The 25,307-nt window shown below is 46.1% G+C and overlaps 1 protein-coding gene across 1 annotated transcript in view; it reads right to left on the bottom strand.

Annotated features, from left to right (window-relative positions):
* The window catches only part of LOC136620271 (uncharacterized), an 87,994-nt gene that overhangs the window by 48,179 nt on the left and 14,508 nt on the right, over positions 1-25,307 (bottom strand). The window contains exons 3-4 of the mRNA XM_066594973.1: positions 11,035-11,151; positions 6,977-7,055 (exon numbers count right to left, since the gene is read on the bottom strand). Of these exons, the coding sequence (XP_066451070.1) occupies positions 6,977-7,055; positions 11,035-11,151 (196 nt within the window). The remainder of the gene's footprint in view (positions 1-6,976; positions 7,056-11,034; positions 11,152-25,307) is intronic.

The following is a 25,307-nucleotide window of genomic DNA, read 5'->3' as shown; positions in this document are numbered from 1 at the left end:
TTTTAGCACTGTGAATATTTTTTTTCTGATGGAGTTCACCATGTAGAATAAATAATGCAATATTTTAATAGATCAAACTTCTACATGTGGTTGTACCAGTTATGTTTTTTTTTATTTAGATCATTTTACAGGAAAACTGGGAAAAGGGTTTCTTAAAGTTTTAAAATATTACAAAAAATTTTATTAAACTTTAGTTGTACTTTTTTTTCCTCCATAGTGGACTTGAACTTACAATCATCTGATGGCTTGTACAATATACTGCAACACTTTACTATTGCAGTATATTGCACATTTAGGCTGGATTCACACGAGCAAGTGCGGTACTGGCTCGAAAAACGTGGATCAATATTGCGCTCTAAAACATACAATTTTCTATGCAAGTTTGACATGTTTTTCGAAAAAAATCTCACAATAAAAACACCCATGTGAAATCACCCTTAGGCCTCGGTCAGATGGACGGTTTTTCGTGCGATCTGCGCATAAATAGAACCATTGCTTCGCAATAGGATCGGTCACATGGCCGCTTTTTATGCGGATGTCCAATAAATTATAGGACATGAGGAATCGCAGATCGCGCCTATCTGCGATTCCTTGTGTTCTATATATGCGCTCAATGGGGCCGGCGGCAGCAGCGCCGACCCCATTGAGAACATATACTACAAAGATCATTCTCCTCTGCCACAGCTGTAACAGATGTGGCAGAGAAGAACGATGTTCGCCCATTGAATTCAATGGAGCCGGCAATACAGCCGGCTCCATTGAAAGCAATAAGCTGCCGGCGAGCGCGGGATGAATTTTCGGGAAGGGCTTAAAAATATAAGCCCTTCCCTGAAAATCATCCTAAAATGTGTAAAAATAAAAAAAAATATATATACTCACCTTGTCCCTGCAGCCGGAGTTCAGCCACGGCTGGCCGGCAGTTCTCCTGAACTGCTCTGTGTAGTATTCAGCAGCCGGTGATTTAAAATCCCCGCCTGCTGAATGGGCTGCCTCTGATTGGTCACAGCCCTCACCAATCAGAGGCAACTCTCACTCACCCATTCATGAATTCATGAATGGGTGAGTGAGTGCTGCCTCTGATTGGCTCAGCGCAGGGACCAATCAGGGGCAGCTCTCAGCTATTGAATGACAGCCCCGGTCAGCCCCAGTAACGCGATTTGCGGATGCGCATCCGTTAAGCGATCCGCAAATCGCGGCAAAAAACAGTCGTCTGACCGAGGCCTTAGCAGTATGTGCTATTTTTTGGGTGATCTCACCCATTATTTTCAATAAGACCACACAAAAAAATAATTGCATCGCACTCACCTGCACATTCTATTTTAATGCGAGTGCAATTAAAAAAAAATTTCACTACTGAAATAGCATTCGATTTTCACGCATGTGAAAATCCAATGTATGCAGATGTGATGCATTTTTCTCAAAAAACGCATTACCTTTGCATAGAAAATGCTATGTTTCACAGTGCAATATCGGTCCGCATTTCTGTCCCGTGTGAATCCAGCCTTACTGTCAATCTATTAAGCATTACCACAAGCAGAGCTTAATAGTCTGAAATCCATGTCAGGCCTAGTAGCCTTCAATAGGCCTTAGGCTGCTGTGGCACTCTGCGACCTTGCTCCTTCCATCTGTGCAGTCATTTAAATGGAACCCATCACCTCCGAACAGCACTATAAATCATGGTGGTGCTCGGGGACGTAATGGGGAACTGGGGGATCTATTTTTTTATACTCACATGGTGCTCCTGTTCCAACGGCATCCCCTGTTGAAGCCTGCGCAGGGTCTGAAAATCTGACTCTTTTCAGACCGCTATGAGCGTGCACTTCTACGGACTTCTGTGGGAGAGGGTGCACAAAGCAGTCTGAAAAGAGTCAGATTTGCGGACTTCACTGGCAGACAGGTGTTTATAAGAATAGATATTTAAATGCTGCAGTCAGCTTGACTGGCACCTATATAATTACACAGCCAGGATCGAAAAAGGAGAGAGCCATATGGTGAGCTGCAACGTATGCTATATGTTTACAGATCTACTAGAGGAAAAGCCAAACTTCACCTGCTAGAAATGCAAGCTTCAGTCTTTACTAGAGGAAAAGCTGCAGAGTCTTCAGGAGGGAATAGCTACATACAAAACTCATTAAGGAAGGTGAGGATTTCCTTCACAGAGCAGAAGAAAGTCTTCAAAATATTGATGGAAAAGAAATGTCCGGTGTACCTGCAAAGGCAGAGGAATGGAAGCATGTGACCAAAAGAAGCAGGAGTATCAGGAGTCAGCCAGCACCCATACTGCTCAGGAACTGGTACAAGGTTTTCATGCAGGGGGACCTGGTACTGGTTCCTGAGCAGAAGGAGAAAGAGGTACAGCAAGAAATGGCTCTACCCACAAAGAACAGAGCAGAGGAGAAAGAAAAAGAAAAGACTTTACCCACAAAGAACAGAGCAGAGGAGAAAGAGGTACAGCAAGAAATGACTGTACCCATAAAGATTAAAGAACTGTGTAGTAAGCACAAAAAGTCCTCTTGAATGGAGAAAAAGAAGTGATGTGAAGACGAAAAGGAGAGTGGTGGTTGTGGGGGATTCCCTATTGAAAGGAACAGAGGCTGCTGTCTGCAAACCTGACACTTCACGAGAGGTGTGCTGTCTTCCAGGTGCACAAATCAAAGATGTGTCTGATAGGCTGTCAAGACTCCTCAGTCCTACAGAACACCACCCATTCCTACTAATACATGTAGGGACAAATGACACTGCAAAAAGAACCTTGCAATTTTCTGCAGAGGCTTTGAAGACCTCAGAAAGAAAGTGAAGGAACTAGGAGCACAGGTAGTCTTCTCGTCCATCCTCCCAGTGGATGGACATGGAATAAGAAGATGCAACAGGATTCTAGAGGTGAACAACTGGCTATGTCGATGGTGCCATGAGAAAAGCTTTGGATTTCTAGACCATGGAGTGAATTACATATATGATGGACTGCTTGCTAGAGATGGGTTGCGCCTTACAAAAACAGGTAAGCATATATTTGATGGGTGCCTTGCTTCAATTTTTAGGAGAGCTTTAAACTAGAAGAATATGGGAAGGGAAGTAAAAGGCCAAGTAAAAACATACAGCTAATTAATACATTTGAGAACCTTGGTATTAGAAGTGGAAAGAAAAAACAAAGACAAAAAATTCAGAAGGAAAGTATAGGAGCAAGACACCGATCACAAACTAAAATGTTTCTACACAAATGCACAGAGCATGGGAAACAAACAAGAAGAATTTGAGCTCCTAACACAGGAAGAGAAATATGATGTCATAGGAATCACAGAAACTTGGTGGGATGATATACATGATTGGAATACAAGGCTTGAAGGATACAAATTATTTATAAGAAACAGACCTAATATAAAGGAAGGAGGTGTTGCATTGTATGTTAGAAAAACATTAATCTCAACAGAGATTCAAGCTTCAGACCTGGTAGTTCTGTAGAAACTGTTTGGGTAAGAATACAAGGAGAGGACAACAGAAAGGACTCTATTGTAGGCATTTACTATAGGCTGCTTGGACAAGCAGAAGATATTGATAAACTCTTTCTACATCAGATGGCCAAGCTCTCAAAAAAGTACGACAAACTGATCATGGGAGATTTTAACTATCCATACATTTGTTGGGAATCTCTCTCAGGTAAAAGTAATGGATCCAACAAATTCTTATCCGCTCTTGCTAACAACTTTATCTTCAAAAAGGTAGAAGAGAAAACAAGGAGATCTTCTATCTTGGACCTAATTCTTGATAACAGGAAGGGAATGGTTGAGGAAGTAAGGGTGGCTGGGACCTTAGGAGGCAGTGATCATGCTATCCTTGAATTTTGGATAAAAAGAAAAGGAAGACCTAAAAAAACTCAGACCTCAAGGTTGGATTTCAGAAAGGCAGATTTTTAAATGAACTCAGAAAGAGGATAGGAAGGATCAATGGCTGGCTGTTCTTAAGAAAAGAAATATTGCAAAATAAGATTCTCAAAGCACTATCATTAACAATCCCTAAAAGAAGTAAGAATGAGAAGCATTTAAAGAGACCAGGATGGATGAACACAGAACTCAAACATGCTAAAAAGGAAGAAAAAATATGTTCATCAAATGGAAAGAGGGGGGATATCTAAAGAAGAATATAATGCAGTCTGCAGAAACTGTAGGGCAAGTGTCAGGAAAGCTAAAGCTAATAATGAATTGAGGTTTGCAACAGAGGCCAAAAGCAATAAAAAAAAGGATTTGGGGGTATGTCAAAAGCAAAAGAAAAGTCAAAGATGCTATTGGATGCTTACAAGATGAAAATGGTGAATTGGTTAAGAATGATGTTCAGAAGGCCGAACTTTTAAATTCCTATTTTGTATCTGTTTTCCCATAAAGTAGATGGAACATCAACTGATCTTCCCTGCACTATAGGGGGAATAAAAGAATGCAGGCTATCTCTAAGCAGAGAGATGGTGCGGGAACATATAGCTAACTTGAATGAATTCAAGTCTCAAGGTCCAGATGAATTACATCCTAGGATACTAAAGGAAGCAGCAGAGGTAATTGCTGAACCAGTCACCATAATCTTTGAAAATTCCTGAAGAACAGGAGAAGTCCCAGAAGATTGAAAAAGGGCAAATGTTGTTCCTATCTTCAAAAAAAGGAAGAAGGTGGATCCAGGAAACTACAAGCCTGTGAGCCTGACTTTTATACCGGAAAAGATCTTTGAACAAATTCTTAAACAGCATGTATGCAAGTACTTGGATAAAAATGGAGTAATTAACCAGAGCCAGCATGGGTTTGTAACAAAAGAGTCTTGCCAGACGAATCTAATTTCCTTTTATGACAGAATCACCAACTGGGTTGATCAGGGAAATGCAATGGATATACTATATCTTGACTTTAGTAAAGCATTTGACAAAGTATCTCATACCATACTTAGTGAAAAAAATGACCAAATATGGGATTGACAAGGCAACTATTAGGTGGATTCAGTACTGGCTGAGTGATCGTACTCAAAGAGTGGTCATATATGGCTGCACATCCAAGTAGAAGAATGCATCAAGTGGGGTACCACAAGGCTCTGTCCTAGGCCCAGTGTTGTTCAACATTTTTATAAGTTATCTAGATGAGGGAATTGAGGGGAAAATGATCAAATTTGCTGACGACCCAAAACTAGGAGGGATAGCTAATACTAGGGAAGAAAGAGAGAGCACTCAAAAAGATCTAGAAAAGCTTGAGCAGTGGGCAATGACTAACTGAATTGTATTTAACAATGAGAGATGCAAAGCCTACATCTGGGCAAGAAAAATGAAAAAAACACATACAGAATGGGAGGAATTGAGCTAAGCAGTACATGTGAAAAAGACTTGGGTATACTAATAGATCATAGACTGAACATGAGTCAACAATGTGATGCAGCAGCCAAAAAGGCAAACACAATTCTGGGATGTATTAAGAGAAGCATAGAGTCTAGATAACGTGAGGTAATTATTCCCCTCTACTCTTCCTTAGTCAGACCTCATCTAGAATACTGTATCCAGTTTTGGGCACCTCACTCTAAAAAAAAAAACCTTGTCAAGCTGGAGCAAATTCAGAGAAGAGTTACCATGATGGTAAGCGGTCTGCAAATCCTGTCCTATGAGGAATGGTTAAAGGACCTGGGAATGTTTAGCTTGCAAAAAAGAAGGCTGAGAGGAGACTTAATAGCTGTCTACAAATATCTGAAGGGCTGTCACCGTGCAGAGGGATCAGCCCTATTCTCATTTGAACAGGGAAAGACTAGAAGCAATGGGATGAAACTGAAAGGGAGGAGACACAGATTAGATGTTAGAAAAAACTTTCTGACAGTGAAGGTGATCAGTGAGTGGAACAGGTTACCACGGGAGGTGGTGAGTTCTACTTTAATGGAAGTGTTCAAACAAAGGCTGAACAAATATCTGTCTGGGATGATTTAGTCCTGTACTGATTCTGCACTGAGCAGATGCCAAGATGACCATGGAGGTCCCTTCTAACTCTACCATTCTATGATTATTTGTTATTTTAGTGCATGCAGAAGGCGTTTGACAGATAAAGCGGTTGTCCCTGTTCTAGTTTAAGGGCTTATTTACACGAGCACATATCGGACGGCGTTTTCATGGCCAGCCGATATACGCTTCCATCTGAGCAGTCCCCCCTTCCCTCCCCCTCACCGGCTCTCTGCTTTTCTTCTCCCCTTCGAGTGGTTTGCAATGGGAGTGGGTGGGATGGGGGCGGAGCTAAGTTCTCTCACCCTCCCCTTGTCTATAGCCAGCAATGGGAGTTGGCGGGGCAGAGTGGAGCTTAGCTCCGCCCCTCCCATTGCAAACGCTGGAATGGAGGAGAGAGGAAGGGGGGGGGGAACTGCTGAGACAGAAGCGTATATTGGCCGACCATGGGTATTTACTATTTTACAACCAGCATCCACTGTGTAAGGAAGGGGCTTGGCTCATGTGACTGCTCCATACTTTGACATTTGCCATATAAGTAAGGTTTTCATGCATTGGACATTAACTTATTGGGTAGCAACTCCAGTAGCTGGAACAACAGAGATAGTGTTCTTCCTTCTGGAGAAGAGCTAATTGGTATACTTTTTTCCCATAGAGCATTGCCAGATGTATATGACTTCCTACATCAGCTGGCGGTCTCCACAAGGAAGACCATTACCCCTGATATATATTTACATATATCCCTAAGCCAAACTCCAATCACCTACAGAGCATTTTTATATATTCAGATGTAGCAGCCATGTTGTGGTTCTTGCCATGTGGCCAAGAACTAAACCCATACTAGCCTCGATGACTCGTGGTAAGGCTGCGTTATTCACATCTGCATGGCAAAAAACGCAGCACAACCGTTCCATGAGAATATATCCTTAGAGGAAGGGAACAAGGTGCCGCTACTTCTGTGAGTCCAGTATGTCCCCTAGAGCCCTCAAGCATTGATGATATAAGATGAAATATACGCCGGCATCTTACGGGATGGTGAATGATTTCTCCACAGGAGCTGAAGGATAATACGGCGGCACGTACGGGGGAGGAGGGTCAAATTTTCCATCTGCAAATATGAAAGATTAAGATTTTAAGTACTAAATACCAGTAAATGCTCCTCCCTGTTTATAGTATGGTCCCACATTGCAGCAAATCACTGTTTTTGGTGCGATTTCCATAAAATTGTGCAAAAAAAACAAAAACGTGGTGCAGTCTTGGTGTGAGATAAAAAACAACTCTTGTAAATTCATCTGAGGGTTTTTTCACACACCGTCGCCATACTGTCATGTGACTGCAATGTATGAATTAACACTGAAGCAAATCAGTGATATATGCCCCTGCAAGTGTCCTGATCATGTCCTGATACACTGCAACAAACCCTGCAGCTGTATCAGAGCTCTCTCATACTTCTCAACAAAAAGGACAAATCCTGTGTCATGTGTACTGCACCGCAGCAATTTTCTTTTCTTATGTTAAGCCACACCATTTTTTACATTAAGCCATGCCCGTTGCCTTTACGCTACCTGTGGCAAAGTGTGAAATGGCTCCTTTCCCGCCCACTCACCCCCTCGCAAAACACTAATTTTACGGGCCTTGAAAACACCAATACACAAGATACCCAACACATGTTTGAACCATTGGGACTTGTCTGAAGCGACAGAGTAAAGCCTCATGTCTACGGGCGGGTCGGATTCTGCCCACGGAAGCCCCTAGTGGGAGTCGAACCTGCCCGCGTCCGAGGACATTTTTTTAACCTGTCTGGGTCTTCTGCGGACCTGTCCGGGTCTTCTCTCTCTTGTCCGGATCTTCTTTCTTCTGCACTGTGGACATTTGTGGGCACTGGCTGACACAGTACACTTTTTTTCTTTACTCCTGCTTTCCTGCGGATCCGCGGCACCTCTACAGTGTCAGCTATGGGTGTGCCACAGATTGGACGGCTTCCATTGACTTCAATGGTAGCCGTCAGTGTGGGATCCGCACAAAAATGAAGCATACTGTGATTTGTTTTCCGGACCAGAAAATCAAATCCGCATTCTTTAATTAATTTGCGGACACCCATGCATCCCTGAGGGGGGCTTGATTTGCGGATTTCCCAGGCAGGTTCCCCCCGTGGATTCCGCAAATCAAATCCGCCCCCAGGGATGCATGAGACCTAACAGTGGCTTTTGGCATGGATCTGCATGTGGATTTTGCTCTGTCACCTGAAACAATCTGCATGTAGAACGTGAGTTTCCATGTTAAAAAGTCACATATCACTTTGCAGCGTCCAAGCGGAGCACGTCAATGTGGGGGAGGATGGTTGTCATGAGTGGCTCTGCAATCTCTCCCAGCAATGGCGGCAAAGTGCCTGGCTCAACTGCACACGGTAGAAAAAGGATCAGTAAAGTAAAACACAGTTTTACGGTGGTTTGTCACATGATGCCAGCACCTCTTCAGGAATCTTGGGGGTTAATGACGTAATAACTGACACAAGTCCTGTTAGCTTTAGTTTGCAAACTGGAGGTATGCAGTTTACTAGCTTTTGAATAGTTGAACAATAACAAAAATGGCAGACTTGCAGATCATGGCAGACTTGCAGACTATGGCAAAGGTATTTACCTGGCATACAGTTGATGAAGTTGCTTCACAAATCCAGTTCAGTACTTTTAACACTTTACTCTTCAATGCTCTCTCCTTATGTTCCTAGAGGTTACCTAACACTGTTCCCACAGTCCTAGTTATCTGTTGGGGTTTTAGTTTACAAGACTTTACGGAAGTAACTAAAACTGTTTTAAAGATGGGCCTCTCTTGCTTTCCCTGAATATATTTGAGCAGGGTTCAGTGTAACTCACTGTTAGATGGAAAGGTCCCAGTTTGTTTCTCCACGCTATGGGTTGATTCGGAAGCTTATTTAATCCTGCCTTCCTACAACATCCTCTCTCTCTGGTATGTGTTGCAGTGATTCTGGGATTGCCGCCCTACTGATAGTCTGGTTGTAACGGTTGTGCTAGCTGGAATCTGTTGTGCTACATAGGTTTCTAGCAGCACAGTCCCACAGGTGTGGAATGATTGAGCTGGCTGGGTGTGGAGTTCTTCTGCTAGCCAATCACCACCGGTCTGGTTGCAGATAAATATCCTCCCTCTGCAAGAGGAAGCTAGTATCCCTTCACTCTAGGGTTTGTTGGTTTTGCATGCCTGTACAGGTGTTATGTGTTTGAAAAGGGGCTTGTCCAGTGTTTGTGCCTGTGGCCAGACATTAATTGTGGATATCCCTGTTCTGTGTATATGGTGTGAACAGCGTCATGTTCTGTATGTCTGGTGGCTAGACATGAGGAGTGAACTGTCCTGTTCTATGTTGTTGTTCTGTCTTGCATGCTAGCCTTAGTGTGTTGGTGTGTGATTTGTGTCCCGTGTGCCAGTTTGTCTGGTTCCGTGTATCAACCTTTTTGGAAAATTAGGACCGAGGTTGCAGCACAGGGCCACTTTTCTCGAGGCGATTGCCTTGCTTATTAGGTAGGGTTCTGCAATTCTCCTTGCAGCTTGGGGTCAGTTGTCTTGCTAGTGTAGGGACTGTGAAACATGAGGAACCCTGATTGCTGGGCTCGCAGATTAGGTGACTTGGCCAATTCACAAACTAATCACTCATATTTATTATAGCAATTCCATCTGTTGTGTGCTGGTATGTGAGGTGAGTGTTGGTTTCCTGTTGGCAGTCTATATCTCCGGTAACGTTCGTGTAGGCCTGGTGCTCACTTGCCCACATGAACGTAAAACTAGTGCTGGTTTTGGAGATGTTTGTACATCTTCTGGCTCAGTGGGTGTGCCACTTGCTGTGACCTGCTTGGTTGCACTTGTGGATGATTACTTGGGCTATTTAACCTGGCTGGAGACTGAGCTGAACTGTGATTGATTCTCAGTCTCTCCCTGACTCGGCTAGCAGTCAGTAGATTCCTGGTGGATTGTCTGTTATTTGCTGCATCTACAGCTAAGTACTGCATTTGATTGCATTGTTATTTTGGTTTTCTGCTTTTTTTTTACCTTTCCCCACATAGAGTCAACTAGGGGCCAAGGTATGTGGTCAGCGCCATCCTTTTTGGGGCACTCGCCCTGCTTTCAGGCTGAGCCCTTCCCAGTGTTTGTTTACATAGAGACAGTGTTTCCCATATTTTTGATGCATTCTTGTTTTGTCGTTTATTTGCATTTTTGGTAGATCTGCGAGTGGCAGATCCAGCGCGTCCGGGTTGGACATAACAGTATACCTGCAGAACACCTCCTGCACGTTCTAAGACAACACATCCTCTCTCTTCCTCCTCCTAACCACAACTCGCCTTCTCTTTCCTGCACTTTCAGCTACTCCTCCCCCTAACATCCTGTCTCGCCCTGAGCTTCTTCCCGCTCTCCAGACTCCCACCTTCCCCCTCTACCAGTCAGTATCTGTGTGACAAGCAGCCAATCAGCAGCCAGCTGTTGCCAAGCAGTTAGTTTAGCTTGTTGAAAGAAAGGGGAAAGCCCTGCCTTTCGGACACCTTCTATATCTCCTGAATGAGCACATAGCCAGGTGTCAACAGGACAATGAATGTGTGGCTATTCTGGAGGATCCTCTGGGCCACTACTGAAATTCCAAATGCTGACTTAACCCATTGACAAAGCAAAATCTATGTGCACTGTGCTAAAAGCCACCAATTTTTAAGACAAAATTTGTCACTGAAAATTCCGCCTTGTGAACATACCCTAACTCCTTCACCCAGCTGTGGACTCTGAAAGCTTAAGAAGGCAGAGGAGTTAGGCTATGATGTACGGAGCGCAGTGTCTGGCAGAACTAAGTGAAGAACAGGGTCTTCATTGTGCATAATGGATGGAGGTATGAGAGCAGGAGCCTGGCGGGGGACAGGGATCAGGACATGTTACGTAACTGTCCCACTGAATTCAGTATGGTTGGGAGGCATGGTGTCTCTAGCAGCTAATGACATGGAATGTGATCAGGACAGGTATTCAGCCTCTAGATATAAACCCAAATATTCCCATTCTCTGACAGACAAGCAGGTGAAACACAAAGTCATAATTACCGAGTGTTAAATCTTCATATCTGGGACAATCATACATCTGACATTCATCATCCTTGAGCATTATTACACTGATTGGAGCATCTGGATTCAAGGAACCTACAGGGCGAAGCTCAGAACCTGAAGAAAAGGTGATGCCAGAATGTAACTCAGGATCAGTACAGGATAAGTAATGTATGTACACAGTGACTCCACCAGCAGAATAGTGAGTGCAGCTCTGGAATATAATATTAGATGTAACTCAGGATAAGTAATGTATGTACACAGTGACTCCACCAGCAGAATAGTGAGTGCAGCTCTGGAGTATAATACTGGATGTAACTCAGGATCAGTACAGGATAAGGGTATATGTACACAGTGACTCCTAGCAGAATTGCAAGTGCAGCTCTGGAGTATAATACTCAATGTAACTCTGGATCAGTACAGGATAAGTAATGTATGTACACAGTGACTCCACCAGCAGAATAGTGAGTGCAGCTCTGGAGTATAATACAAGATGTAACTCAGGATCAGTACAGGATAAGTAATGTATGTACACAGTGACTCCACCAGCAGAATAGTGAGTGCAGCTCTGGAGTATAATACAAGATGTAACTCAGGATCAGTACAGGATAAGTAATGTATGTACACAGGGATACATAAAAAAATAAACAGAAAGCAAATGGAAAGGCTTCAGTTTGCTTCCTTTCTGTTTGCTTTCCTTTTTTGGATGGGAAAATAGTGCAGTCCTCAGCCTTATTTTTCCATCCCCCAAAAATGAAAGCTTTCCGTTTGCTCAGCACTTTTTTGAATTACGGTACTGCATTATACTGTATGAGAAATCTAGGGATTGTAAATTGAGGTCCCGTATGCAGATTAAAAATGAGTAAAAAAAAAGTCTTATTAATTATCAAAAAAATAAATGGTAATAAAAGTTTAAAAAAACGCTTTTCCTATATTGCTAATAAAAAAAGTTAAAACAAAAACATTATTGGTATTAGTGCATCTGTAGACGTCTGATCTATTAAATTAACATTATTTATCCTGCACGGTGAATATCATGAAAAAAAATACACAATGCCAAAATTGAGCCTTATTGGTCACCCTGTATTCAAGAAAAAAATTGACAAAAAGCAGTCAAAACGTCAAATCTACACCAAAAAGGGACCAATAGAAACTACAGTATGTCTTGCAAAAAACAAACCCTCATGGAACTATCTCAATGTAAACAATTCAAAAACGTTATGGCGCTCAGAAGGTGGCGGCAGAAAGTAATTTCTCTTTATTTCCAAATATATTTAATTTTTTAATTTAAGTAGTACAGAAAAAAGAGCTATAGAAATTTTGTATCGTAGTAATCGTACTGACACACAGAATAAAGTTATGTCATTTTTGCCGCAGTGTGTACACCATAAAAAAAATCTCCCCCCTCACCCTCAAGATGGCAAAATTGCATGTTTTTTTTCCATTTCACTCCACTTGGAAGCTTCTGAAAGTTTTTTTTCAGTATATTATATGGTACATTAAATTGTACCAATGAAAAAGACAAGCTGTCCTGCAAAAAACAACAAGCCCTCAGGCAAAATGGATAAATAAAATAATTATGATTTCTTAAAAGCGGGGTGGAAAAAACAAAACTGAAAAAAGGGGCCTCATCTTTAAGGGGTTAAAGTGCCCTGGTCATAATATAGGGTATCTAAGAGATTTTTGTAAAGGGTTAACCTGTATGCTGCAGCCGGTGTCTCATTCATACAGAACTACAAATAACTCAATCAGTAGCACATACTGTACATTAGTGACTAATGACGAGTGACGGTCGCCATGTAACGGATTTTTTCCGTAGCCATGTGCACGAATACAGAAAGATTCCTAGCAATGTAGTCAATATAGTAATATACTACCTGTGTCATCCATGTGTATATATAGTATTCCGGGGGCTGCAGGTTACAGTCCACTGCTATATGGTATGCTGGGAGTTGTAGTTTCTTATCGCAGTCCTGAGCTGTAGTTACTAAACACAATGTAACACTGCCTGGTCACCACCTGTTGCACCATCCATATAAATGAGGTTAGTGTGAGGAAGTGTAATAACAATAGTGTAACTGACTTTATTGCATCTGCTACCAGTGTGGATCGATCAGTGATGGGTCCATTTTACAGCAGAAGGGGATTAATTAAAGGAGTTGTCCAGTTTTAAACTACTGAGGACCTATCTTTAGGATAGGCCATCAATAGTAGATAAGCAGGGGTCCCCTGTCCAGGATCCCGGCCAATCAACTGTTCACCAGGTCTATGCACTCAATACAGACAGCTCCATTTTCATTGCAATGGTCAGGCTTGGTACTGCAGGCCGCTCACTTCAATGGGAACGTTGCCTGTTATACCAAGCCTGGCCACTACAATAGGAATGGAGCTGTCTGTTTCTTACTGAAATCAGCATACAGCATTGCATGCACTGGCCTGACGAACAGCTGATCAGCAGGGATCCATAGCGGTCAACCTCCAAAGGACAGGCTAGCAATAGTTTACAACTGGACAACGCGTATACAAGGCATATTAGTGAGGACACATTACTTAAAGTGTGCCCCTTCCCAGAAAAGTATGTGACTAGAGATGAGCGAACGTACTCGTCCGAGCTTGATATTCGTGCGAATATTAGGGTGTTCGGGATGCTCGTTACTCGTAACGAGTACCACGCGGTGTTCCGGTTACTTTCAGTTTCCTCTCTGAGACGTTAGCGCGCTTTTCTGGCCAATTGAAAGACAGGGAAGGCATTACAACTTCCCCCTGTGACGTTCAAGCCCTATACCACCCCCCTGCTGTGAGTGGCTGGGGCGATCAGATGTCACCCGAGTATAAAAATCGGCCCCTCCCGCGGCTCGCCACACATGCCTTGTGAGTTAGCTGAGGGACAGTGGTATCGTGCTGGAGCTGCTGTAGGGAGAGCGTTAGGAGTTAGTGTAGGCTTCAAGAACCCCAACGGTCCTTCTCAGGGCCACATCTAATAGTGTGCAGTACTGTGTTAGCACTGTATTTTTTTTTTTTTTTTTTCAAAATTGGATCTGCAGAGCATTGCGCCCTGCAATAGGGACAGAAGTGGTGGTTAGGCAGGGAGAGTGTTAGCAGTGAGTGTAGGCTTCAAGAACCCCAACGGTCCTTTCTAGGGCCACATCTATCCGTGTGCAGTACTGTCCAGGCTGCTGTTAGCAGTGTTGCATATTTTTTTTTTTTTCTCAAAACCGGCTGTGCAGACCATTGCACCCGGCATTAATACTACAGGGATAGAATTGTGTAGGCAGGGCCAGAAGACATACATTATTCATTGAATAGACGCAGTGTGGCTTGTCCTTTGAAAAACAAGGGAAAAAATTCTATTTCGCCTGCCTCTGACAGTCCTCAGGGCTCTGGGTACGTGTGTGCTGCGTGCAGAACGTTAAAAAAAATCAGACGCAGCCAGCTACGTTTTACTGCAGGCTTGCGCCAATTTTTTTCCTGCATGGGAAATCCCTGATCTGCTGGAGCCAATAACTTTGCATCACTGCAGTTCTCTGACACATTTGCAGGGCCACAACACAGTTATTAAACTTAGTAGTATTCATTGAATACACGCAGTGTGGCTTGTCCTTTGAAAAACAAGGGAAAAAATTCTATTCCGCCTGCCTCTGACAGTCCTCAGGGCTCTGGGTACGTGTGTGCTGCGTGAAGAACGTTAAAAAAAATCAGACGCAGCCAGCTACGTTTTACTGCAGGCTTGCGCCAATTTTTTTCCTGCATGGGAAATCCCTGATCTGCTGGAGCCAATAACTTTGCATCACTGCAGTTCTCTGACACATTTGCAGGGCCACAACACAGTTATTAAACTTAGTAGTATTCATTGAATACACGCAGTGTGGCTTGTCCTTTGAAAAACAAGGGAAAAAATTCTATTTCGCCTGCCTCTGACAGTCCTCAGGGCTCTGGGTACGTGTGTGCTGCGTGCAGAACGTTAAAAAAAATCAGACGCACCCAGCTACGTTTTACTGCAGGCTTGCGCCAATTTTTTTCCTGCATGGGAAATCCCTGATCTGCTGTAGCCAATAACTTTGCATCACTGCAGTTCTCTGACACATTTTCAGGGCCACAACACAGTTATTAAACTTAGTAGTATTCATTGAATAGACGCAGTGTGGCTTGTCCTTTGAAAAACAAGGGAAAAAATTCTATTTCGCCTGCCTCTGACAGTCCTCAGGGCTCTGGGTACGTGTGTGCTGCGTGCAGAACGTTAAAAAAAATCAGACGCAGCCAGCTACGTTTTACTGCAGGCTTGCGCCAATTTTTTTCCTGCATGGGAAATCCCTGATCTGCTGGAGCCAATAACTTTGCATCACTGCAGTTCTCTGACACATTTGCAGGGCCACAACACAGTTATTAAACTTAGTAGTATTCATTGAATACACGCAGTGTGGCTTGTCCTTTGAAAAACAAGGGAAAAAATTCTATTTCGCCTGCCTCTGACAGTCCTCAGGGCTCTGGGTACGTGTGTGCTGCGTGAAGAACGTTAAAAAAAATCAGACGCAGCCAGCTACGTTTTACTGCAGGCTTGCGCCAATTTTTTTCCTGCATGGGAAATCCCTGATCTGCTGGAGCCAATAACTTTGCATCACTGCAGTTCTCTGACACATTTTCAGGGCCACAACACAGTTATTAAACTTAGTAGTATTCATTGAATAGACGCAGTGTGGCTTGTCCTTTGAAAAACAAGGGAAAAAATTCTGTTTCGCCTGCCTCTGACAGTCCTCAGGGCTCTGGGTACGTGTGTGCTGCGTGCAGAACGTTAAAAAAAACAGACGCAGCCAGCTACGTTTTACTGCAGGCTTGCGCCAATTTTTTTCCTGCATGGGAAATCCCTGATCTGCTGTAGCCAATAATTTTGCATCACTGCAGTTCTCTGACACATTTGCAGGGCCACAACACAGTTATTAAACTTAGTAGTATTCATTGAATACACGCAGTGTGGCTTGTCCTTTGAAAAACAAGGGAAAAAATTCTATTTTGGCTGCAGGCTTGCGCCAATTTCTTTCCTGGCTTGGAAATCACTGGTAATACAGCATGCTGAGGGGTAGGGGTAGGCCGAGAGGACGTGGACGCGGCCGAGGACGCGTAGGCCCAAGTGAGGGTGTGGGCACAGGCCGAGCTCCTGATCCAGGTGTGTCGCAGCCAACTGCTGCGCGATTAGGAGAGAGGCACGTTTCTGGCGTCCCCACATTCATCGCCCAATTAATGGGTCCACGTGGGAGACCTTTATTAGAAAATGAGCAGTGTGAGCAGGTCCTGTCGTGGATGGCAGAAAGTGCTTCGAGCAAGCTATCATCCACCCAGAGTTCTGCGCCATCCAGTGCTGCAAATCCGAATCCTCTGTCTGCTGCTCCTCCTTCCTCCCAGCCTCCTCACTCCACTACAATGACACATGCTCAGGAGCGGGAAGACTCCCAGGAACTGTTCTCGGGCCCCTGCTCAGATTGGGCAGCAGTGGTTCCTCTCCCACCAGATGAGTTTATCGTCACTGATGCCCAACCATTGGAAAGTTCCCGGGGCCCGGGGGATGAGGCTGGGGACTTCCGGCAACTGTCTCAAGACCTTTCAGTGGGTGAGGAGGACGATGACGATGAGACACAGTTGTCTTGCAGTGAGGTAGTAGTAAGGGCAGTAAGTCCGAGGGAGGAGCGCACAGAGGATTCGGAGGAAGAGCAGCAGGACGATGAGGTGACTGACCCCACCTGGTGTGCAACGCCTACACAGGACAGGTCTTCAGAGGGGGAGGCACGGGCAGCAGCAGGGCAGGTTGCAAGAGGCAGTGCGGTGTCCAGGGGTAGAGGCAGGGCCAGACCGAATAATCCACCAACTGTTTCCCAAAGCGCCCCCTCGCGCCATGCCACCCTGCAGAGGCCGAGGTGCTCTAAGGTCTGGCAGTTTTTCACAGAGACGCCTGACGACCGACGAACAGTGGTGTGCAACCTTTGTCGCGCCAAGATCAGCCGGGGAGCCACCACCAACAGCCTCACCACCACCAGCATGCGCAGACATATGATGGCCAAGCACCCCACAAGGTGGGACGAAGGCCGTTCACCGCCTCCGGTTTGCACCGCTGCCTCTCCCCCTGTGCCCCAACCTGCCACTGAGATCCAACCCCCCTCTCAGGACACAGGCACTACCGTCTCATGGCCTGCACCCACACCCTCACCTCCGCTGTCCTCGGCCCCATCCACCAATGTCTCGCACCGCACAGTCCAGCCGTCGCTAGTGCAAGTGTTTGAGCGCAAGTACGCCGCCACGCACCCGCACGCTCAATCGTTAACCGTCCACATAGCCAAATTTATCAGCCTTGAGATGCTGCCGTATAGGGTTGTGGAAACGGAGGCTTTCAAAGCTATGATGGCGGCGGCGGCCCCGCGCTACTCAGTTCCCAGTCGCCACTACTTTTCCCGATGTGCCGTCCCAGCCCTGCATGACCACGTCTCCCGCAACATTGTACGCGCCCTCACCAATGGGGTTAGTGGCAAGGTCCACTTAACTACGGAAACGTGGACAAGCACAGGCGGGCAGGGCCACTACATCTCCCTGACGGCACATTGGGTGAATTTAGTGGAGGCTGGGACAGAGTCAGAGCCTGGGACCGCTCACGTCCTACCCACCCCCAGAATTGCGGGCCCCAGCTCGGTGGTGGTATGTTCGGCGGTGTATGCTTCCTCCACTAAAGCACCCTCCTCCTCCTCCTCCTCCTCAACCTCTGTCTCGCAATCTAGATGTGTCAGCAGCAGCAGGACGTCGCCAGCAGTCGGTGTCGCGCGGCGTGGCAGCACAGCGGTGGGCAAGCGTCAGCAGGCCGTGCTGAAACTACTCAGCTTAGGAGATAAGAGGCACACGGCCCACGAACTGCTGCAGGGTCTGACAGAGCAGACCGACCGTTGGCTTGCGCCGCTGAGCCTCCAACCGGGCATGGTCGTGTGTGACAACGGCCGTAACCTGGTGGCGGCTCTGCAGCTCGGCAGCCTCACGCACGTGCCATGCCTGGCCCACGTCTTTAATTTGGTGGTTCAGCGCTTTCTGAAAAGCTACCCACGCTTGTCAGACCTGCTTGTAAAGGTGCGCCGGCTCTGCGCACATTTCCGCAAGTCCCACACGGACGCTGCCACCCTGCGCACCCTGCAACATCGGTTTAATCTGCCAGTGCACCGACTGCTGTGCGACGTGCCCACACGGTGGAACTCTACGCTCCACATGTTGGCTAGGCTCTATGAGCAGCGTAGTGCTATAGTGGAAAACCAACTCCAACATGGGCGGCGCAGTGGGAGTCAGCCTCCTCAATTCTTTTCAGAAGAGTGGGCCTGGTTGGCAGACATCTGCCAGGTCCATCGAAACTTTGAGCAGTCTACCCAGGTGGTGAGCGGCGATGCTGCAATCATTAGCGTCACCATTCCTCTGCTATGCATCTTGAGAAGTTCCCTGCAAACCATAAAGGCAGCCGCTTTGCGCTCGGAAACAGAGCCGGGGGAAGACAGTATGTCGCTGGATAGTCAGAGCACCCTCCTGTCTATATCTCAGCGCGTTCAGGAGGAGGAGGAGGAGCATGAGGAGGATGAGGGGGAGGGGGAAGAGACAGCTTGGCCCACTGCTGACGGTACCCATGCTGCTTGCCTGTCATCATTTCAGCGTGTATGGCCTGAGGAGGAGGAGCAGGAGGAGGAGGAGGAGGAGGATCCTGAAAGTGATCTTCCTAGTGCGGACAGCCATGTGTTGCGTACAGGTACACTGGCACACATGGCTGACTTCATGTTAGGATGCTTTTCTCGTGACCCTCGCGTTACACGCATTCTGGCCACTACGGATTACTGGGTGTACACACTGCTCGACCCACGCTATAAGGAGAACCTTCCCACTCTCATTCCCGAAGAGGAAAGGGGTTCGAGAGTGTTGCTATACCACAGGACCCTGGCGGACAAGCTGATGGTAAAATTCCCATCCGACAGCGCTAGTGGCAGAAGGCGTAGTTCCGAGGGCCAGGTAGCAGGGGAGGTGCATAGATCGAGCAGCATGTACAGCCCAGGCAGTGCAACAGTCTTTAAGGGCCTGGACAGCTTTATGGCTCCCCAGCAAGACTGTGTCACCGCTCCCCAGACAAGGCTGAGTTGGCGGGAGCACTGTAAAAGGATGGTGAGGGAGTACGTAGCCGATCGCACGACCGTCCTCCGTGACGCCTCTGCCCCCTACAACTACTGGGTGTCGAAGCTGGACACGTGGCCTGAACTAGCGCTGTATGCCCTGGAGGTGCTTGCTTGTCCTGCGGCTAGCGTCTTGTCGGAAAGGGTGTTTAGTGCGGCTGGGGGAATCATCACAGATAAGCGTACCCGCCTGTCAACCGACAGTGCCGACAGGCTAACACTCATCAAGATGAACAAAGCCTGGATTTCCCCAGACTTCTCTTCTCCACCAGCGGACAGCAGCGATACGTAAGCAATACGTAGGCTGCACCCGCGGATGGAAGCTACGTTCTCTCTCACCATCCAAAACGGGGACATTTCTGCTTCATCAATCTGTGTCTAATATTCCTCCTCCTCCTCCTGCTCCTCCTCCTGAAACCTCACGTAATCACGCTGAACGGGCAATTTTTCTTAGGGCCACAAGGCTCACTCATATAATTTTTCTAAAATTTTTTTATACGTTTCAATGCTCTTAAAAGTGTTGGAACTTTAACTTGAACCAATTTTTCGTTAAACTGGGCTGCCTCCAGGCCTAGTTACCACTTAAGCCACATTAACCAAAGCGATTAATGGGTTTCACCTGCCATCTTGGTTGGACATGGCCAATTTTTACTGAGGTACATTAGTACTGTTGGTACACCAATGTTTTGGGGCCCTCACCTACAGTGTAATCATAGCAATTTGTATGTTCTTCGCCTGCACTCATGGTACAGAAGTGTGTGTGGGGTTGGCCTACACTTTAGCTACATAAATGTAACTTGGGCCTTTGCTATACTGCAGCTACTGAAATGGAACTAAGACTGCGCTCCCACTATACTGCTGCTTCGGAATTGTTCCTGGGGCCTGTGTAGGCTGCTACAATGACTTAAATGGAACTAAGACTATGCTCCTCCTATACTGCTGCTTCGGAATTGTTCCTGGGGCCTGTGTAGGCTGCTACTATTACTGAAATGGAACGAAGACTGCGCTCCCACTATACTGCTGCTTCGGAATTGTTACTGGGGCCTGTGTAGGCTGCTACTATTACTGAAATGGAACTAAGACTGTGCTCCCCCTATAATGCTGCTAGTGATATGTTAGTGGGGCCTGTCGCTAATGCTACGGCTGAAATGTTACTAATTCTGGGCTCTGCCTATACCGCTGCTAATGGTATGTCTCTGGGGTGTGGAAACAGAGGCTTCCCAAAGACATGATGGCGGCGAGGCCATTTCCCACCAACGCTGTTACTGTCAAGGTGCATATAACCACGGACACGTGGAGAGGACACGTAGTGCCTCCAAAACATCCCCCGCCACGGCCCACTTAATCCTGGCCACATTCCGAAAACCAACAAAATAAAACCGCGCTACTAGGTCCGCAGTCACCACCACATTACCACCAACGCGGTTACTGTTAAGGTACATATTACCAGTCTGACTGGGGCATGCAGTGTTGGCCGGAGCCCACCTGCATTAAGCACGACATTACTACCTCAGCTGTGTTGGGCAATGCAATGGGATATTTCTATGTACCGCCGGTGGCTTCCTGGCACCCACCCATGCTGTGGGTCCACAGGGAATTATAAATGCATCTGTTTCCACTTGTAAAGAACCCCAGTCAGACTGGGGCATGCAGTGTGGGCCGAAGCCCACCTGCATTAAGCACGACATTACTACCTCAGCTGTGTTGGGCAATGCAATGGGATATTTTTGTGTATCGCCGGTGGGTTCCAGGGAGCCACCCATGCTGTCGGTCGACAGGGACTTCACAATAGGGAGTTGTACCTGCCTGTGTCTATGAATTAAAAAGCCCGGTCTGACTGGGGCATGCAGAGACACCTTGACAGAATGAATAGTGTGTGGCACATAGGTTCCCCATTGCTATGCCCATGTGTGCAGCTCCTGATGGCGGTGGCACAGGATTCTATTTCTCATTGCTTCTGTACAGCATTGTGGGCTATCGCCCCGCCCCTTTTAAAGAGGGTCGCTGCCTAGCCGTGCCAACCCTCTGCAGTGTGTGCCTGCGGTTCCTCCTCATGGCAGACGCACTTCTAAATAGACATGAGGGTGGTGTGGCATGAGGGCAGCTGAAGGCTGCGCAGGGACACTTTGGTGTGCGCTGTGGGGGGGAGGGGGGGGCGGTTGGGCAGCATGTAACCCAGTAGAAGTGGCAGTGGAGTGTCATGCAGGCGGTGATTGTGCTTTGTTGGAGGTAGTGTGGTGCTTAGCAAAGGTATGCCATGCTAATGAGGGCTTTTCAGAAGTAAAAGTTGTTGGGAGGGGGGGGCCCCCACTCTTGCCGCTATTGTGGCTTAATAGTGGGACCTGTGAACTTGAGATGCAGCCCAACATGTAGCCCCTCGCCTGCCCTATCCGTTGTTGTGTCGTTCCCATCACTTTCTTGAATTGCCCAGATTTTCACACAAGGAAACCTTAGCGAGCATCGGCGAAATACAAAAATGCTCGGGTCGCCCATTGACTTCAATGGGGTTCGTTACTCGAAACGAACCCTCGAGCATCGCGAAAAGTTCGTCCCGAGTAACGAGCACCCGAGCATTTTGGTGCTCGCTCATCTCTATATGTGACCCATCCCAAAAAGTATGTGCCCCTGAAAAGGATGCTTTGATGTTGTAAAAGTTAAAATTGTTCATGGACAAGAACAAGGCAGATTACTTCCTGATTCTGACAAAATTTTTACAAAAACATTGGAGCAGATTTACTAATATTGTCTAATAAGCAGCACAAACATAGATGGATGACCTTAAAATGCACCCGATGTATCACAGTAGCTATGCTGGATGATAAATATATCATCTATTTAGATTTTGACTTTAATTTCAGGCCACCTATGAGTTGGCTTAGTTTACAACAAAAATTTGATGCAATTTTTGGCATGCAATGTCACATTTAGGCCACACCCCTTTTAGTGAAGCCACACTCCTTTGTTGAACAAACAGTTACGAAAGTGTCCAAAACGCATGATAAATGTGTCGCAAACCAAGTAGGACAGTTTCTCGCACAATTTGCCCCAGAAAACTGTTAAATGTTCAATATAGATCTGCCCCAATGTATACAACGAAATTCACCAATGATGACAGATCTGTAAATCCCTGTATAGAACTGATGAGAAACAAGAAAAGCAAAAAATCTAAAACTATAAAAATTGAGGCGGCACATGCCTCGGGAGAATCATCATCCTGCAGACGTTTCCACACCTCCTGCCCTGTGTAGATCTCCATCCAGCAGATACTTTCAGGCCTCCTGCCTTGAGAGGATCATCATCCTGCAGACCCTTTCATGTTTGGGAGGGTCATCATCCTGCAGACATTTCCACGCCTACTGTCCTGCACAGATCATCATCCTGCAGATGCTTTCATGTCACCTGCACCATGGGGATCATCATCCTGCAGATGCTTCTACATTTGTATTTTAATGTTTCATGAAAAATAATAAAAAATAAAATAAAAAATGCCGACAGCAGTTTTCTAGAATGTGGGAGATTTTACTACACAATGCGCTTTACTGTTAGTGTGTGTATACATTTTTTATTTTTTATTATTTTTCATAAAATATTAAAATACAAACATATTTTATATATATATATATATATATATATATATATATATATATATATATATGTTTGCATGTTGATATGTTATGAAAAATAATAATAATAATATATATATATATATATATATATATATATATGCAATCCATTGGTTCCATAAGGGTAGGGCAGCGCGCAGCAACATGGCCTGGGACCTGACACTCCCAGCAAATAATGGGGCCAGTGGGACTCTGTCCAGTATACTCAAACCACTCCTTATTCCGCCGCTTCCACTCTGGGGCAACTTGGGGCTTTTTTCCTCTAGGCTTGGCGCCCTGTTTAAAGCTGCAGTAAAGAAGTCTTTCTCCAGCAGAGCCGACTAGAGTGTCCTCCGCAGTGACATATCGTTCTACCAGGTTCACCAATTGATCAGCTTTTTGTGGGTCTCCCTGAGCAACCCAGCGCTGTATGGATTTAGGTAGAGACTGAATAAATCTGTCAGCCACTCTTTCTATGATCTGCGTAGGGCAGGAAGTCTCAGGCTGCAGCCATTTTTGAACAAGATGGAATAGATCGAACATCTGTGACCTGGGAAGCTTATTATCGCTATACATCCACTGGCGAACATGTTGAGCTCGGACCGCCATTAGAGATGAGCGAGCACCAAAATGCTCGGGTGCTCGTTACTCGGGACGAACTTTTCGCGATGCTCGAGGGTTCGTTCCGAGTAATGAACCCCATTGAAGACAATGGGCGACCCGAGCATTTTTGTATATCGCCGATGCTCGCTAAGGTTTTCATTTGTGAAAATCTGGGCAATTCAAGAAAGTGATGGGAACGACACAGAAACGGATAGGGCAGGCGAGGGGCTACATGTTGGGCTGCATCTCAAGTTCCCAGGTCCCACTATTAAGCCACAATAGCGGCAAGAGTGCCCCCCCCCCCCCGCACTGTCAGCATAAAGATTGTTCTCCTCTGGCACAGCTGTAACAGCTGTGGCAGAGAAGAACGATGTTTGCCCATTGAATTCAATGGAGCTGGCACTACAGCAGGTTCCACTGAAAGCAATGGGCTGCCGGCGATCGCGGGGTGAATTGTCGGGAAGGGCTTAAATATATAAGCCCTTCCCTGCAATTCATCCAGAAATGTGTTACAATAAAAATATATACCGTATATACTGGCGTATAAGGCGACGGGGCGTATAAGACGACCCCCCAACTGTCACCTTATACGCCGGGAATACAGCGGAGCAAAGAATAAAAATCATGGCCTAAGAAGGACCGTTGGGGTTCTTGAAGCCTAAAATCACTCCTAACGCTCTCCCTATAGCAGCTCCGGCATCAGCAGCACTTTCCCTGAACTATGTCAGAATGCATCTGTGGCGAGCCGCGGGAGGGGCCGATTTTAATACTCGGGTGACACCTGATCTCGCCAGCCACTCACTGCAGGGGGGTGGTATAGGGCTTGAACGTCGCAGGGGGAAGTTGTAATGCCTTTCCTGTCTTTCTATTGGCCAGAAAAGCGTGCAAATTTCTCAGGGAAGAAAATGAAAGTAACTCGAACATCGCGTGGTACTCGTCACGAGTAACGAGCATCTCGAACACGCTAATACTCGAACGAGTATCAAGCTCGGACGAGTATGCTCGCTCATCTCTAACCGCCATGTTTACTCCCAGGCGAGCAAGAATCTCTGCTTTTAGCTTGCTATATTCCTTTGCGTCCTGTTGGGTCAGGTCATAATAAGCCTTTTGGGATTTTCCGGTTAAGTAAGGGGCCACCACATCAGCTCACCGCTCAGAGGGCAGTTTTTCCCTCTATGCTATTCTCTCAAATATGGTTAGGAAGGCTTCCACATCGTCCTCTGGGGTCATCTTTTGTAAAGCCCCTCTCACTGCTTTCAAGGCAGTACCAGTACTTTGGTCAGAGTGGACTGAAGTCTCTTTCACCCTGACTGACTCTGTCAGCATAGCAAGCTGCTTCACAAGGAGCTGATTTGTCTCCTGCTGCATCCGCATAGACTCCACATGGGCCCTTTGCTGCACCTGCATAGCCTCCACGTGGGCTTTTTGCTGCTGAGCAACTGTCTTGTGTTGCTGTACATTCATCTGTACTAGTTGCTTCACCAACTCCTCCATACTTGCAGCGGTTGTTTGCATTTTAACTGCTGTCTGGAGCCACATTCACTGCTGTATAAATTAATGCCAGTGCATCTTCCACCATATGTAAGCAGGATCCAAAACAGGTTTGTTTCTGCTGTAGGAAGTTAGGTGGCAGCAGAGGCAGGTGATGGTAAAGCAGGGGGGTTTATTGCCAAACTCTCAGTCATAAACAAACACAGGCTTTCTCCAGCAATATAATGTCCATAAGGCACCCCAAATAACAGTCTTTGTAATCTGATGCAGGGATTCTCACCCAACGCTTTCCTCAGGGGTTTGCTTCCCTCAGCTCTCCAGGTTCTCTTCACCCGGCTTTCCAGGGACTCTGCACACAGTCTGTCCTCTCTTTGGTCTGGCCGAACACACTCTGCCACAATCT

Source organism: Eleutherodactylus coqui, chromosome 3 (genome assembly GCF_035609145.1).
Source record: "Eleutherodactylus coqui strain aEleCoq1 chromosome 3, aEleCoq1.hap1, whole genome shotgun sequence".
Classification (NCBI taxonomy): Eukaryota; Metazoa; Chordata; class Amphibia; order Anura; family Eleutherodactylidae; genus Eleutherodactylus; species Eleutherodactylus coqui.
This window is presented reverse-complemented; position numbering and strand designations above follow the sequence as displayed.